Source organism: Vanessa atalanta, chromosome Z (genome assembly GCF_905147765.1).
Source record: "Vanessa atalanta chromosome Z, ilVanAtal1.2, whole genome shotgun sequence".
NCBI lineage: Eukaryota > Metazoa > Arthropoda > Insecta > Lepidoptera > Nymphalidae > Vanessa > Vanessa atalanta.
The window spans coordinates 4,253,311-4,271,310 of record NC_061902.1 but is presented as its reverse complement, the minus strand read 5'-3'; the positions used below and the strand labels follow the sequence as shown (position 1 = coordinate 4,271,310).

Sequence of the window (18,000 nt, the reverse complement as noted above, 5' to 3'; positions counted from 1 at the left end):
TTGTTGAAAGACCTTAGGCTACAATATATTCTCCTAAGTTATAAACAGAAATGTTATTTTATGTAGTTATAAATAAATTGCAGAACTGATCATTGAACTTGGCACCCATTTAGATCGCACTCCCTTTCTCGTTGAAGTCAACAACCAAGGCCTATATCTTAATATTGAACTTGGCTGTCATTTCACATTTATGTTTTGATGGGATTCATTATACAGTATTCTTTTTTATTCTGTATTAATAAAATTATTATTAAAGTAATAAAAGTACCTAGTATTCATTTTAATATAAACAGTCGGTTCTCAAAATTTCGTTCTGTCATAGCTGACAGCTATGACACAACAACGAAATCCGAGCCTTTCGCCACGAATTTTAATTTTCTATATCGGGCTCCAATAGTGATAGCTAACTGATTTCGAGTCGAGGGATAGTAAGAGAAGATTTCATTTTACTTTATGTAATTTGATTCTATAATATAACATGATAATATTTTATATATCCGGTTCCTGTACGAATTCATAGAAAAAAATTCAAAACCAAAATTATATTTAATTCAAAAAAATGTATATAAAACGTATAAAACTACGTAACGTAGTCTACACTATTATAAGTTTCATCCGACGTCGCAAGCGCCAGTGCGTTCTCGGTGTGCGTGAGAGGCTCTCGTGGAGGTCGTGATTAGTACGGACAACGTTGTTACTACAAGTGAGTTTTACAATATTTTGAAAAATGTAAAACAATTTATTGATTACAATGGGCTCAAGAAATATATATATTTATAATATTTTTTTATGTTACAATTATTATGCGTTTAGCAAAAAATGTATTCGTTTTAATTTGATGTATGTTAATGAGCTAAATCCAGTTTGTTATTATTCTTGCTTAAGTTATCGGACGTGTAACATTATAAGCAAATCTGTCACATATCTAGTTATAATATTAAAAATTATTTATAATAGTATATTTAAACTAATTCTTGTGATATAATCGATTTAAAAAATAACATACTTAATGTACTGACATTATTAAGAATTATTATCATTATTAATTTTTAGTACTTATTAATTTAAAAATAATAACTTACTATATCTACCTATATAATATTTTTTTTATATATATATATTTATGTGTATAGGATATATATAAACCGTATCGTAATGCTTACAATTTAACGTAAATTTTTTCTGTAGATTATTATCTATTACTACTTTAAAAATATTAAAATTTCATATGTTTTATTAAAAAGTAAATAATAAATAAATACCGTAGAACAACCTTCACAATCGAACTTAAGTTAACCGTTGAAATTATTCGACAGTTTACAATCTCGCGAAATAGATAATTACGGTATTACTGCATGTTTTATTTTAAACAAATAACATTGAAATTACATTTCTGTATTTCGTCAAATAAAGTATCGATTGCCAACACATTCCTTCCCCAGGAATCTAAATTAGTTCAGCGGTTAAAATGTTAGTATAGATTATGCCTTTTAGTGTAAATACACTTATCGTTAATGTATTGATTTTTTCTCGCTATGATTCTTAACAAATAGGAGATAAGTGCTTTTAAAAATTACAATACATTTGGGCTTTGTGCAAAATCGACTGGGTCCGCACCGACCTCATCGCACCCATCAAATATTCTATCACCAAACAGCAAAAGTATTGTTAATAGGAATCGCGGACTTTAAGTATTAGTCCAATTTTAAGATTTGCCTTTTACTGATCTCCATTCAAGTCTTTTTTACGATACTCTTTTCGAAGATATCAAAGTCTCAGTTACCATTCGACTTCGATGAAGAAATCGTCGTTGGTAAGGCCAATGAAAACTTGCAGTCATCTATCATAAATAATAAAATACGTAATAACATTAAAATAACCACAATCCAAATTATAGAAAAGACTCGACATAAATTGACGATTGACTGATGTTCATAGACAAGAACATAATTTTTTTATTTTTTTTTATTTTGTCGTAAATTTTAGAATCAATTGCTCTGGAGCCTTGAAGTATATAATTAAATAAACACTTACCTATTAGTCAACAAGACTTCAGCCGACACAGAAAGCGTATTTAAATTGAATGCAATCATTTATCGTTACTCTTAATGCTAAAGGTCTTATGTAAACATTAATTTCAATTTAAAACTGTATAAGTCGTATGTCACTGACTTATATTTGAATTTAAAGCTTTAATAATTACCTTATACATTATTGGTCATGATAACATTAAAGCATGTTTTTCCCATACGACCTTTTGCATTAGAAGTGGCGCAATGTACTAAAGCTATGCTATGAACGCGTTGTGTCATTTTTAATTCCAACATCAGATTGATCAGTTAGATTAAAAACTATGGGCTCTGTGATTGTAACAATTAAACAACGACGCGACAATTTTTTTAAAAACTAAAATAACGTACCTGGTCGTATCATTTTTTGTTGGTAAAACGGACTGGTAAACCTCATTAGGCGTATTGAATTTCTAATTCGAACTAGGAATTTCATTGTCAAATTGTAAAGAATTAAAAATTAAATTAATTCCATCCTGCATGGTGTTTACAAAAAATACCTATAAAAAGAATACTAATACTTAGATAAACTACGCCAGTAACTTTATCGTCGTTGTTGCGTAAAATCTTTTAAAATTAATGGATATATATTTTTTTACAAAATAGTACACATTGTTTTTTCTCATAAGAATATAAACGGACATAAATAAATACCTTAAATAAATTGTGAGTACTTTAGTCTAAAAACAATTACGGTATAGTCAGTTGAGTGAAGGACTATACTAAGTACCAATACAAACCTGTTTGTTTATTTTTATAATTTTTTCCCCTTTTTTTTCATCTAAACCGCTCTTCCGATTCAGATGAAATTTGATGAGGAGATTGTTTGAGTCCCGAGAAAGGACATAAGCTACTTTTATAATTATTCAAGGAGTTAAAATGGGGGGAAGGATCTGTGTACAATACGTAGGTAAAGTTTATCATCTTACACGTAAATAAACACGCTGATTCAGATAGTATTTGATATTCTTCCTGGCAACATTTTTAACAGTTAATTAATCAACAGGATATATATTTTTAATGAACAATAATGTCTATGCTACACACACACACACAGATTTATATAATTCAATTGTTGGTAAATAACAGATGTTGATTCTATCCGTCGTTATTATTTATGGTGAAACATTTATTTATAAGTATTATTTTTATTTCGTATTTGTATACAGTTGGGGTATTGATGTAAATAATTCTTATGTATACAATTCCGGATTAATGTTTTTAACACTAGAGGACAATTATAAATCAGTTATGTATAATGTAGGTCAAAAATCAAATATTAAAAAAAAATATGCCACAAGAGTATCCGAATTTGCATTCTCGAACTGCCTTAATCGAAACGAAATATAATAATCATAATTAATATAAATAAGTCATTAATCTTGCCTTTTTTAAATTACGAAAACTATGAGTAGGTAAGAAGCGAATGTTCTTTAACTTTTAACATTTCCCATGTAAACCCTAGACCGAAATATTATATAATATTTTTTCACAATCGTGTTGTGGGCAGAAGTTCCGGTTGCACACAGATTTTAATTATTTAACGTTAAAAATTAAACTAATTACAATAATTCAATAGTTTAATTTTTTAACGTACCAATTTTAAAGCTTAGCGAAATATATAATTTAGAGCGATTAAATAATTACGTAAAATATCACAAGCTAATACTCCATTTTTAATGCCATATAATTATTATTTATCTAAGTCATGTTTGTAACTTAATGCCGCCTAGACATATTGACATTTCATCGACGAATTTACGTCGCAAATGGTTTTTTTCTTAGTCAATAGCTCAATTAGAACTTTAACCTATATTAAATGTTGTATATTGTTTGTTATTTGTAATTGATTTTATTGTTTTTGCAATGCGAAGGTTTGTGTGTATATGTTTTTTAATAGACTTTGAAAAACTTTTTTATCGATGACAGTCTTGTGAGATATTAAGTATAACCATATTTTTAGAGTATAATAAATATCATTCTTTTTTTACTTTAAGTTTGTATGTAGGCAAATTCCTGAAGTCAGTTTTCTGTGGTTACATTTAGTTTTTTTCTTAATGGCATCTAATGTTATACAGGATTATTGTTAACTCGACGTATTCCCGTTAGGCGGTAGTAGGGGTTCCTATTAGCGATGATTTTAAATCCCCATTTGCATGATGCAAAAGTGAGCCATTATTGAGTTATCGCGTTTTTTAGCTTTTTTCAAAATAAGTCAAAATTGCAACTTCAAAAATTTATTTAAAAAAAATCGATTTTTAATCAATTTTTTTTCTGATATATAAAAACGATTAAACACTGGTTATTTATCAATATTAAATAACAAACAATATCAATAAAATGCAAGACATTTTTAAATTAGGACGGAGAACTATTTCAATATTTTTTTATTTTTTTCTAAAAAATGTCTTAAGAACAAAAAAAATCGTTATGAAAGCTGTCCTGCAATTATTTTAAAACATTAGCGTTTTGCGTTGCGTTTGTCCCTGGGTTCCGGGATTTTACAATTTTTATGTTTTACGGCACTCCACTTTACCCCCTGCGACCGCGACGCCTAGTAGACGTCGTACACGCATAGTTTAGGTTTTAGAGGCTACCCGACGTCATTTTGACGTTACGTCACCTTTAGTGTTATGTTTTAGTTGTGAGCCTTAGTCGGACAATTTCATTCAAAATGAATCCAAATAATCACGATTATGAGCGGCGAGTGACTGAAGTTTTGGCACAAACTGATAATGATATCAGCGACCAAGAGGATCGCGATTTGGATCAAAATTATGCATTAGAATCCGACCATGACACTTCAAGTGAGATAGCCGTGTCTGAGGATGAAGAACGAGATCCAGAGATTGTTACCGACTCCGACGATGAACCTTTGATCAATATAGGAACAACAATTTTTTTATTACAACAAATCAAAGCGTGATTGTACTGATGAAGAAAACTTCGGGAATATTTTGTTCTCTGAAGATATTTTACAGATAGTTGTTTAACACACTAATAGAAAATTACAAGAAATGAGGCACATTATTGAAGCGCACGTAGCGCTCGTAGGATGCCTTCTTTTGACTGCTATTTTCAAAAGCAATAAAGAAGATACTGCATCTTTGTTTGCCACAAATGGCAAAGGCAGGGAATTATTTCGATGCATTTTTTCGCAAAAACGTTTTGATGATCCTAGTAATACTAGAGAAGAAAAAAAGAGAAATGATCCGGCTACACGTATATCCGAGTTGTATATGATATTTTCATATCGAACTGCCAAAGATACTGTAATCCTGGTTCTTATATATGTATAGAAGAAACCGGGCAAATGTGGCGTGAAGCTCATGTGCATGACCGACGCTTTAACCGCTTTTAATATTGAAATATCTCGATTATACGAATTAAAAAATATTTCTTTTTAATGATCAATAATTGTGAATAGGTTTCGATCGTCTGCCGTAGACACCTGTACGAAATTTTTAACATAGATACTTTCATGAACATCACATGAAATAAGGAAATTGAGGAAATATCTAACTTGACTCAAGTGTACAGCGAGTATAATACTGGAAACGGTTTAACGTGAAGTTACAAGAGTAATCTATTTATGTTTCTTTCTCGAATATCTCTGTTTGCATCTCAGGCGAAAAGATACTGAAATTATAGCAATTTTATCGAAATTTATAATCTCTTATAGAAGTTGAGCATTTTTTTTATTTATGTATGTATGTATGTAATATTGAACACTACATCATACCATATTTATCTTATCTTGTTATTATCATTATAGTATTTAAGCGAAATCATTGCGGGTTGTTAATCAGTGTAGATTAAAAGATATGTTGTAGTCTGCTTGACCTCTTTGCTGTAAACCACAAATTTCCCCAGTTGATATCCCATCATAATTTGGATGATATATTAATGATTCGTTTGACAAATAATCCTCAATATGACAACCGATTTTTTATTTAGCGGCTATTGAAGAGCTTTGTCGTCATCAATAAAAATAAATTTTATTTGTACAAAAATATGATTGAATACAAATTCACATATTTTTTCCTCAAATCTTCAATAATGGCTAAGGACAAAATACGACCCGTTACAGAGAATAGTAAAAAGCAATATATGAACATTTTATTACATCGTTTTCATAGCGAAGGGTGTGTGAGCTAAAACAAATGGAGTTAATCTCTATACAATAATGGCATTGACAAAGTCGTCTACCGAAGATCCGTCACATATTACACAATGGTCAAGCAAAGTCCGACAATTAAAATCGAGTTTATCTTATAACGTAACTTAGAAAAATAAAATAAACCGATTAAAATGCTTAATAAAAATTTAAAATATAACAATTAGATTCCTAATCAGCTCTGTGTAACCGTTAACCATAAGCACTACTTTCATATGAAATATTTAAATAAATTTCAGAACGATTTATTATAAACAGTAATAAAATTTAACAATAATAATAGCGTTTAAAGCTTGCGAGAATGAATATTCATCCAACTGAAATCTAGGATATTGTACAAAATGAGCCTGTTATATACTGAATCATTAACCCTTCAAACTGTAACACGGTAACACTACATATAAATATTCCATGATAATGTATGCATGCGTCAAAATAGAATATATCGAATTTCCCAGCCTCACATTTGCCTTTACAGCGCACAAATCTTTTAAAATCCCTGCAAACATCAAACATAATTTACCACTAGTCATAATTATTAATTATATATCATTATTGTTATACGCTAATGAATATTCATTATTATCTAATTATTTTTCATTTGCTGCACTTTAGCGCAAACACAATAAAATCAAGTTAGCGTTGCAAATAGCTATGTATTTTATTTCAGACGTTATACGTTTATTTATGTTGTTTTTATGATATTTCATTTTTAGTGTTACTACTAACAATCGCTATAACTTTTAAAGATGATATAGAAACATTTTAGCATATTTAATTTTATTTATTCACAACATGAAGTGTTTGCAACATTGTTCGTAGGGATGTATGTACAAACTTTTCCTTCGTAGGTACTTCCATCTTCTATTCTACTTGTCGACTAGGGTTGCCAGATGTTCGATATATCCGGGAATACCCCGATATTTTATAGTCCTAGAGTTCATTACATACCAGTCGATCATGAACTGATAAAATTGGCAAAATATATATATTGGCAATATTGTTTACGAAAACAATATTGTCCACCGATGAAACAATCATGATTATAACTCAGTATAAATATTTAACTCCAATCTTTACAGTATTTATCTAATATTATATAGATGAATTGTTTTACTAACTCCACATAAAAAAAAAACTTGGAAAAATATTTTAAGAAAGACAGATTTTCAGTTGCCAAGTTCATATATGTATCTTCATTCAGTACACTTTATGAAACACTATCATAAATTTATCTTTTAAACTAAATTTACATTTTTTAAGAATAGGTAATTATGATTCATAGAGCGTTTTAGCAGGTTTTTGAAATATTTTCAAGTAAAATGGTGTACGTTATTATTATACAAGTGGACTTTGTTCATTAACTATTTAGTTTATTTTTGTATTATTTATTTTCTTTTATCAAATTTAAAGATTTAATCTAATGAAACAAAATCACCGACGTAATAAAGCTAGGTATTGAATAGATATCTAATTATTATCTTTAGGTATTCCCTGAATTAATATTCGGATTTTGTAAATAAGTTATTTGCTGGACCTCGCTGAGAAATTTATATATTGAATTTAAACGCCTTTTAGCAGCGCAAACTTTGCAAGTCATCACGTAGTCAAGTGCTTACGAAACATTTCAAGGTGCATTAAACTCAATCCATCGTGAGTGGTTCGGGGCAAAACAAAACTACATAGGTACTAACTGCTGCAACTTTTCGTATTCTAAAAAGACAAAATTACGTGGTTGACCGCAGTCTCTATTTAAAACTCAGAATCTGCTAGTACACTGCTGAACTTATATTAACCGCTTAACTTCTATTTCCCCAGCTGATATTTTGGTAGACTGGACATATATAAAATCAATATAGACACAAATAAATCCGTATCTTAATACTGAATACCAAAGCCATATGTGACAAATAAATTAAATAAATAAAACAAAATTGTTACTGAGTCTAATACAGACGGACACTGACACACACATTTATTGTCAATGGGTACATTAAATGTAATTAGAATAAAAATAAGTAAATTTTACGTTAAGGCGTTGATATATGTTAAATAGCAAAAGTTCAATGACGTTAATTCTTTAGTCTCGGTAATTATTATGAGAAAAAAAAAAATTAAAAATATACATATGTTAAGCCAAACGTGACATGTTATGTAGGTTAACGTATATTTTTTATGTCATTTTAATAATTACAAAAAAATTAAAAACACTAGAAGTAATAGAAATAAATATGTATGCAAATTACCTCTGTAGTTTCCTTATTTTTATATTTTTTTTTTCCTAAACTGTCTATCATAGGTTTTTACTAAGGAGGTGGTTTACTACCTTCGGTTTTTTTTGCAAACTATATTTTGTAATATTTTTCGCGATTCTCATTGTAGCCTAATAAAGCAGTGCGGGACGAGACGTTGACCCATGACTTTCCATACTTTATTCCAACCATAACAGGAAAAAGCCATCATTTGAAAGCAAATTGACGCGATCTCATTGGTTGAGAGCTTGATTTATCTATGATATTCACTATGCATATGCGAAAAAATGGCGTTTTGAACCTCGACGAAACTGTTATCGGAATTTTGGAAGTAAAATTAAAGTGAATATAAGTAGTTAATTGTAATAGTGTTGTATTATAAATACAGATTACTGATTATTTAGTAAATCGAATGGAATACGTAAATCTAAGGTTTGTTTTTCTTTTTCCCTACTTCCATTAGAATAGGATATGGATAGGTATTTTATATGAATTAGTTACGTAACATTTTACACTACAAATCAATTATAGCAATTACCCTTACAATTATGGCCACAATCAATATAATTATTATTAAAGTGTTTATGACGAGAACGTATTTTTTTTCTGTATTAAGCAATTATTCATCTAATATTTTTAATTATTATAAATAAAATAACTATGATAATACAAAGTCAATTGTTGTATTGTATTGTATTTGTTTTAATGACTCTTTTATAGCATTACCAATGTGGCGATTTTACTCTCGAATTATATGAAAAGCTAGTGTTAGACAACAACGACCCATCACCCGACTCTTTGATCGGGAAGACTACGACTGTGAAAGTCGTAGTCGTAAACGCTAGGCAATCCGAATACCATTAAGCGGGTATTATATATTTGAAATTCGATCTGTTGTATAAGAAGTCATGGTAAATTTGATCATAGATTTGTGTGTATTTTTTTTTAATAAAGATGATTTATCGATGACGTCTTATTAACTAATCCTGGAGGGACGCTGTCAATTTTTTAAAACTCAATTAGAATTTATTATTATTATCTGTATATTACAGCTGAATATATAACTCTTTGTCTATTAAACATTAGAGAAAAGAATAATTATATTATATTTTTATTTTGGTAACACAAACATTGACAGATACTCGTCATGGCGGGAAAATTTATTCTCGGATATGTATTTCTAACTGCATATCGAGTAAAACATGATTTAAAATTCTTATTAAATTATATCAGAAAACCGAATAAACAATAAAGAGTATAATTAACTCTCTATTGTCTTGGTGCCATAAGCGATGAGACGGAAATTCGACATGACCGAAGTGTAATAATATAAATTCAAAATCATTCTTTAACCGGAAATTTGAATAACAATTTATAATATAGGTATGGTAAAGAATATTATATTTTTTCATTTTCTATCTAATAAAAAAAACCGAATAATATTTTTTTTTTGGAATGACTATTAATCATAATTACGAGTTTACAATACTTTTCTTAAAAAGTATGTCATTCACGAAACTTAGACAGAATCTCAGGTCTTCCAAAAAAAGACGAAAACTAGCTATGTTGTTCGGCAGCATTACGCAAAACGTCAGCGTACGTTGTATTTTGTGATACACTAGCGTGAATACATTCTAAAAATAATTAATTTTAAAATGTAGAATAAAATCAAGTAGAGTTGCTTAGATTAAATATAAAATAATATACAAAAAAGTAATAATAATTAAATGCATTATTTCTTAGAAGAAAGAAACATTTCCATCGAAGGTGATACATTTTTTGTCTTCGTTTAAATAACGAGTTATTTTAAGGTAACACATGTTTTATTCTGCGCTTTGCGGACTTATGAGCTTATAACATTTATTATACCTACGTTACCGGATCTACCGTATGGTTTTTTGGGCTTCAGCCTAGGGCCCCGTGGATTCAAGGGGCCCCCAGCTAAGTCAAGTCAAGTCAAAGTCAAAAATAGACGATAATGCGAATGAATCCATCATTCTATTAAATTAAACAGAACTGCGAATCCTTCAATTAATCAAACCCATTCAATTAATTTAATTCAAGTCTACGTTCAGGTGTGTCTTAAGTGGGGCCCTTAAGTAGTTTTAGCTCCCAGGCCCCCCTGAACACACGGTCCGGCCCTGCCGATCCAACATCGACTATTCCTCACTAAAAATAAACAGCTTAATCGTAACATAGGGCCAAATCTACTTATTTATATATGTTACGATACGATTCCGATTTTATTTCGATCCAACTTCGATCGAACGACAACTGGATCGTCGTGTTAGTTGAATAGGAAAAAGGCTGAACGGCAACGATAACATTTCGATTCTATTGCGAGTAGGCGACAATTTGTTAAAAGAATTGGCGCCCTGATTTAAGAGCACAAACAAGCGCATGGCCGCGTTTCCGATGAAACTACTTCATAGTGAAAGGTAACCAAAATATCGCCAAATCGTTCGACGGTCTTATTATTATTATTTTTAGAAGTGCTATTAGTGTGCCCTTCATTTATTATGAAATAAACTTGTAACGGCTATGTTATATTTGTTATACACATATGATATTTAATTTACACGTGAAAACATACTCATTAAAAAAATGCTTCTAAACCAACATACAAACAAGATTGATAAAGAGTACCTTTATTTATATAACACAGACCAGTATATATATATATTGTTCTTTTTATTTACACGTATGTAATATTCAAAGAACTTTTTAAGCCGCATTTTTAACGTTTATGTAATCGGCATTTATATATAAAATATATGCAAACATGAGGCAATTTAAATTATAATAAATAAATTAACTATAATGTCTATAAAACAATTTTGTCTATAGTATTATCAAGTATTAATTCTGTGATTGTGTTTGTTGTTTTCTAAATGAAAGTTGATTGAAATTTCATTATTTCATGCGCAAGAATAAAGATTGATTTGGTAAAGAATAAAAACGAAACCAATAGAAAACATAAATCATTTCAGTCACCTCGAACTATTTTAAAACATGTGACGTGGGGTCCGTAAAAGCGAGTGTCACATGTATTACCATAGAACGAGTGTAAACCAGTTAAAACTGGTGTGCATCTAGAAATGTATTACACCGTAATTGAGTTTTTGTACCATTTTTAGCATGAACTCGCGTCCACTCACTTTTAATGTAAATTTGATGCCACTTCACTAAAGTTTAAAACGTGTGTTATGAGCAGCCAAACGAAATAATAAAATTTTACTTCCATAAATTTAAAGTACTGATATTTTTCGTCTCAATATTTAAAAAAAAAATGTGCATATTATTGTAATGTAAGACTATTAATTAAAACACACAAATATTTTTTTTTTAATTTAATCGTTTCTATGTATCATAAAACATGACTAATATGTATTTTAAACGAATGCCTAATCTGTATTTCTATAATAATATTACACATACGAAAGTAACTATGTCCGTCTGTCTGTCTGTTGCTCTATCACGGCCAAACTTTTCTTTCACTAAACCGTATGTGAAGTAAATTTGAACTGTTATGTTAAATGCTTGACGACCATCCCCAAAAACGTAATCTAAGCCGCGGGCGACCACTAGTTTAGTATAAACACTCAGAGACTAATTTCTAGAAGAAAATTTTGAGCTAGATGGAAGGAGGTGGTGTAGTTGTACTACTAGTACTTAACACGTAGAAGAGAAAGCCGTGTGATTGCCACAATAAACACAAAGGCGTATTAATTAGTAAAATATATTTTTTTACCTATATTTTATATCATCTAATTTCATTAAGGACGAGAATGTTCGCCATGATCGGAGACGGTCAGAAGGACATCGATAAATGCTTAGAATTTTTAGTAGTCGATATAGAAGTGGACCGAAGTACGCTGTTTTACCACTTTTAAATGAGAACTTTCTTTTAAACAAGCCACTTGATATGTACAAAAATGGTTGTTCTACGATGATAAATTTAATAAATAGTTTAGGTACTCTTTTTGCAATGTACTTATACGATCTTACTTTATAAGTTAAAGCTTTTGTTAAATATTGTATTTTTTGCTCGCGATATTTCTGTTTTTTGAAGATGTTTGTATAATGCTATTTATAACGACTTAGGCACTATAGTATTGAAGTTTTAGTTTTTTTAAATGGGGTCAAAACAAATCATTCAATTTCAAAATCCAAAAGAACAAAACATGTTTAACGTTCTTAATATCTATAAATAACAGTATTGCTTATTTAGTATTTTAGGGACACCATTTAATTTCAAAACTTCAAGTCCTTATTTATCCAATTAAGAAAAATCCATGCGTAGTAAATAAAATTTAAACAAAAAAAACCGACATAGATAGCACTATGGGATCTTTTTTATCAGTTCCACAAAAAAAAAGTATTTTGGTTTGTTTCAAAGTATTGTAATATATCTTACGGTAGATTGCTTTGGGATAGTAATTAGTACCTACATAACAAAACTTATTATACCCAAAGAATGAAAATCTACAGTCTTGGTTGAAGAAGGAATATTAACAGTTTTCTTAAACTATATTTACAAAAATATTACGTACATATTCACGATATTGAAGTTAAAGTAATAGTTAGTTAGTATCTCACTGCTTCGCTAAGGCCTCCTCTCCCTCTTGAGGAGTAGCAGATAGTAGGTATGGAACTTGTTAAATCATGCTTCTCGAATACGGTTTGGTGGATACACATGTAGATATTCCATTAAAATTAGACACATGTAGGTTTCCTCGCGATGTTTTCATTCACCATGAAATAGATTATAACTAAACAAGAATTAAGCAACTGAACATTTAACAAACACCGGTAAAATTGAATGCAATCTAACCACTGGGCCATCTCGGCTCAATTATATAACTTAATTGTATCCGACATCATTACCATCATTGCTTAAACGTGAGAAGTAAAGATAAACTTAAATATCAATATAAATATCGTTCATATAATCTCTCACATACTTTATACTTACAAAATAGGTAACTAAAGCTTATGTTTTATATATACATAATATATACATACAAGTTATATTATACAGTGGAGTTAGTAGATAATAGTTAACTTTAATCCATATTTATTAATTTAATTGTATATTGTGTTGATGATGTAATTTTACTTTCGAAAAAGTATAATATAAGTAGTAAGTAATTCTTGTCGTTTCTTCTCTACAATAGAATATAAATCCAGAGATCTTTCTAGATTTAATTATGTGCTATAAAAATTTTTCCTGTAAATATTGTTTTGACATTTACAGCACAAAATTTCTTGTATTTATTTAATAATGAATGCGTTGCTTGCGTTGTTAGCAAATTTTCCCTGTAATGATACGGAGTGAGTTTGAAATTGCATTACTTTAATCTATCCTTAATAGCCCTAATCTGTGCAAGATTTTTGTAATACTTCATACGCAATCTGCTGAATGTACAAGCTTAGAGACTAATTTTTAACATTAAAGTATTCAATTAATTAAATTATATACATCTCACCACGTGTCATAGCAATATTATATTATATTTGTATTTTTCGCTCGAATATCACAGAATAAAACTTGGACCCAAATTTGATCACCGAAATTATACTTTCATCGTATCCAAAATGATTTTCGTAAATTAGTTATTAAATTTAAATTATCATTCTCATTCATCTAAATGAAATTAAATATTACGAATTGTTTCAGAAATGGCAAGCAATTTATCGATAAAGGATTTCTACAGAGGGAAAAATATTCTAGTAACAGGCGGAACTGGTTTTATGGGTAAAGTTCTTTTAGAAAAACTTCTATACAGTATACCGGATATTGGAAATATTTACGTACTAATGAGACCTAAAAAGGGAAAGTCCATCCAACAAAGATACGAAGACATGCAACGCTTGCCGGTAAGAAATTAAACGTAATAATCTAATTTCAAAGGTTGGATTAAAGTTAAAAACCTACTTCAGTTCTAAAAGACAATCATACTTTCTTCCAATCCTTCATACGAATTCTAAAACAGAATATTTAAAATACTTTTATATATAACGTTACAGTTATTCGATCGTCTGAGAAACGAGAAACCATCAGCTTTAAAAAAAATAAAGCCTCTTCAAGGAGATGTCTTGTTTGATAATTTCGGATTATCGGAAAGAGAATTAGAAAATTTATCAGATGAGATATCTGTAGTCTTTCATTTTGCTGCTACCTTAAGGCTGGAAGCGCCGCTCAAAGATAACGTGGATATGAATACATGTGGGACACAGAGAGCGCTTAATGTGGCAAAGTATTTCAAAAATTTGTTAGTTTTTGTTCATTTATCAACAGCGTTTTGCTATCCCGACTATGCCGTTTTGGAAGAAAAGGTATGTTTTTGCTTAAATTTTATCCGTAACAAATAATAGATACGACCGTTTTATATATATAGTCAACAAAAGTTGAAACATGGCAATTTTGTATTTAACATTTTTTTAACAAGAGACATCAACATTTAAGTTCCCATTGGCAACGAAACATTAACCATATGAGCATAGAGTATAGTGGTGACACTTACTATTAAGTAGTCCTATTCGCACGTTTTATATTGAAATATGTACTTAAATAACTATCTACATACCTTTTTGTTAACTGAATTTTGTTCAGAAACCAAAAAAACAATGCAAAAGAAGTAAGTAGATATAATATATAGTATTTTGACGACCTCCGTGGTCGAGTAGTGTGTACACCGGTTTTCATGGATACGCCACTCTGAGGTCCCGGGTTCGATTCCCGGCCGAGTCGATGTAGAAAAAGTTCATTAGTTTTCTATGTTGTCTTGGGTCTGGGTGTTTGTGGTACCGTTGTTACTTCTGATTTCCATAACACAAGTGCTTTAGCTACTTACATTGGGATCAGAGTAATGTATGTGATTTTGTCGAATATTAAAAAAAATAAAAAAAACATATGCTCAATACATTACGTCCCCGAGATACGATTGTTCCAAATTTAATAAAATTAAGTTTTGAAACCGGTTATTATTAAAAATAAGTTAAAAATATTTTAGATGCACGCCCCCCCAGTGAACCCATCGGAAATCATGCATTTAATCGAATGGTTGGACGATAAGCAAGTTAATCTTCTCACTCCTTCTCTACTCGGTCCTCATCCCAACTGCTACACTTATTCAAAAAGATTAGCTGAAAGTATAGTAGAAAACGCATATAATAATCTTCCTACTGTTATAGTTCGGCCTAGTATAGGTAAGTTTATAAAAAAAAAAGTTATAGTCATAGTCATAAATAAAAGTAAAAAAAAATATTATAATAAATAAAAATACGAATTTATAATGGAAAAATTTACAAATATCTTAAACGGTAGTTTACAAATATTTGATCCTATATTTAGTACATTTTACATATATTTTTTTCCAGTTTGTCCCTCGTTAATTGAACCTGTACCAGGTTGGGTTGACAGTCTAAACGGTCCAGTGGGACTCATGCTTGGAGCGGGTAAAGGTGTCATTCGAAGCATGTTATGCGATGGAAATCTGATAGCACAAGTAGTTCCTGTAGACACGGCTATCAACGCAATCATTGCCATAGGGATGATTGAAGGATCGAAGACAAAAAAGTGAATAATTCTATAATATAATAATAAGCAACTTCTCTTGTCTGTATACTATATCATCACTTTATGTCTATACAAAGTTATATATTTTAAACCAACATGTTTCAGGACCGAAATGATTCCAATATACAACGTAAATATTGGCCACCAGAAACCGACGACTTGGGGTGAAGTTCTCCAAGTAGCGAAAGATTACGGTCGTAAATACCCACTTGCTTTGCCACTTTGGTACCCCAACGGTGACATAACGACCAATCATATACTACATGAATACAGAAGGATTTTCTACCACATGATACCTGCGTATTTCATCGATTTTATTTTCTTTTTGCTGGGACAAAAGCGTTTGTAAGAACAATTTATATAATTATTATGTAAACATCTCTACCAGGCAAAGTCCCCTCCTCTTGAGGGTTTTTTTTATGCTTAATCTACAGAACTTTTAATTTTCTATCACTAGTAAGTATGAGATGAATAATTATGAGCACCAACGTATCTAATTGATTACGTCATATAATATCAAAAAGATTCGGACTGACGATATTGACAAAAGAAAAGAAGAAAACTTTACAAATCTTATATATATTTGCATTACTAAAAATCGGTTCAAAAGTGATCCAATGCTATTAGTATATACATCCATTAGGGACATAACATCTAACTTCATAGTCTACAAGTTTATCAATTTTAAATAACTATTTTATTTTTATTATTAAATAATTGTTATTTTATAATCACGTTACATTTTCAGTATGATACGAGTTCAGAACCGAATTAATCAAGGTCTCGACGTATTACAATATTTTACAATGAGACCTTGGAACTTCCCATGTCCAAACTACGATAGTATTCAAACAAAACTCAACGACGAAGATAAGGTTACGTTCAATACAGATCTAACTAACTCTGATCGTGATAAATACATGAGATTATGTGTGGAGGGAGGTAGAATTTACTGTCTGAAAGAAGATCCTAGTAAAATTCACATAAACAGAAGATACCATAACTTGTAAGTATAAATATATTTTTTTAGAAATTATTTAAAATATATAACGTGACGAAAGCTATTCGCAAGCACGTCATTAACACCCTCTATCCAAGAATGCTCGAAGCATTGACGCTTTGGGAGAAGGGCTCTAACGCGACATAGCTCGACCCCCTTCACGGATAAAAATACGTGCACAAATTTTGGGTGTGAGAGGACACGTCGTGGTCCGCGAAATATAACGAGAACTCTCTCTGCGAGCAAATATGTTAAGCGATGGTCAACAGGCAAAATATTAAATTATTCAAAGTTTACGTAATTAAAGATGTCAGTATAGATAATTGAGTGAACTAACCAATAATTTTCTAAATTGTAATTTGATAATTATCAACAAATATCATTCAAATTCTGCCAATTCAACAATTTTCTTATTGTCCGGAGTGTTTTTTTTTTTACTTTTTAACTTTTGTATTTCCCTTTAACAGTTTATACGTCTTGGATTGGATTGTGAAGATTTTCTTTTGGTTGATGATTTTATCCTTCCTGGCATGTTGGTTCAATCCAATAAAAACTGCCTTTAGCTACGGAGGCTCCTTTGTGAAATTCCTGCCGATACTAGGACGAGTTGTGTTCGATGAAGACATTTGAATATTTTATTTTCATGTAATGCCTATCAGTCAAAGGTGTCAGGAAATAATTTTAAATAATCTAAATATAATGTATAAGAATATTAACTTGGATTATATACAAAGTTTGTAAGGCATAAGGATTTTGTCTTGTAACAGAACGGTGACTGAGAACTTTTTATAAAAAATCGATATAGTAATGGTTCTGGACAGTAATATTGATATAAAGACGAAACTCCGCAAGTTTTAAAAATGGAAACTGAATTTAGAACATTTAGAAATTCGAAGTTGATATTGATTTGAATTGAATCT

General features: G+C 30.1%; 1 protein-coding gene across 1 annotated transcript; it reads left to right on the top strand.

Annotated features, from left to right (window-relative positions):
- Window positions 1–640: 640 nt before the first annotated feature.
- On the top strand, window positions 641–17,750 carry LOC125075897 (putative fatty acyl-CoA reductase CG5065). Its single transcript, XM_047687744.1, has 8 exons — window positions 641–703; window positions 14,179–14,378; window positions 14,529–14,837; window positions 15,515–15,710; window positions 15,882–16,080; window positions 16,186–16,425; window positions 16,829–17,086; window positions 17,548–17,750. The coding sequence occupies exons 2-8, from the start codon at window positions 14,181–14,183 to the stop codon at window positions 17,708–17,710; spliced, it is 1,563 nt and encodes a 520-aa protein (XP_047543700.1). The 5' UTR covers window positions 641–703; window positions 14,179–14,180; the 3' UTR covers window positions 17,711–17,750.
- The last annotated feature ends 250 nt before the right edge of the window (window positions 17,751–18,000 follow it).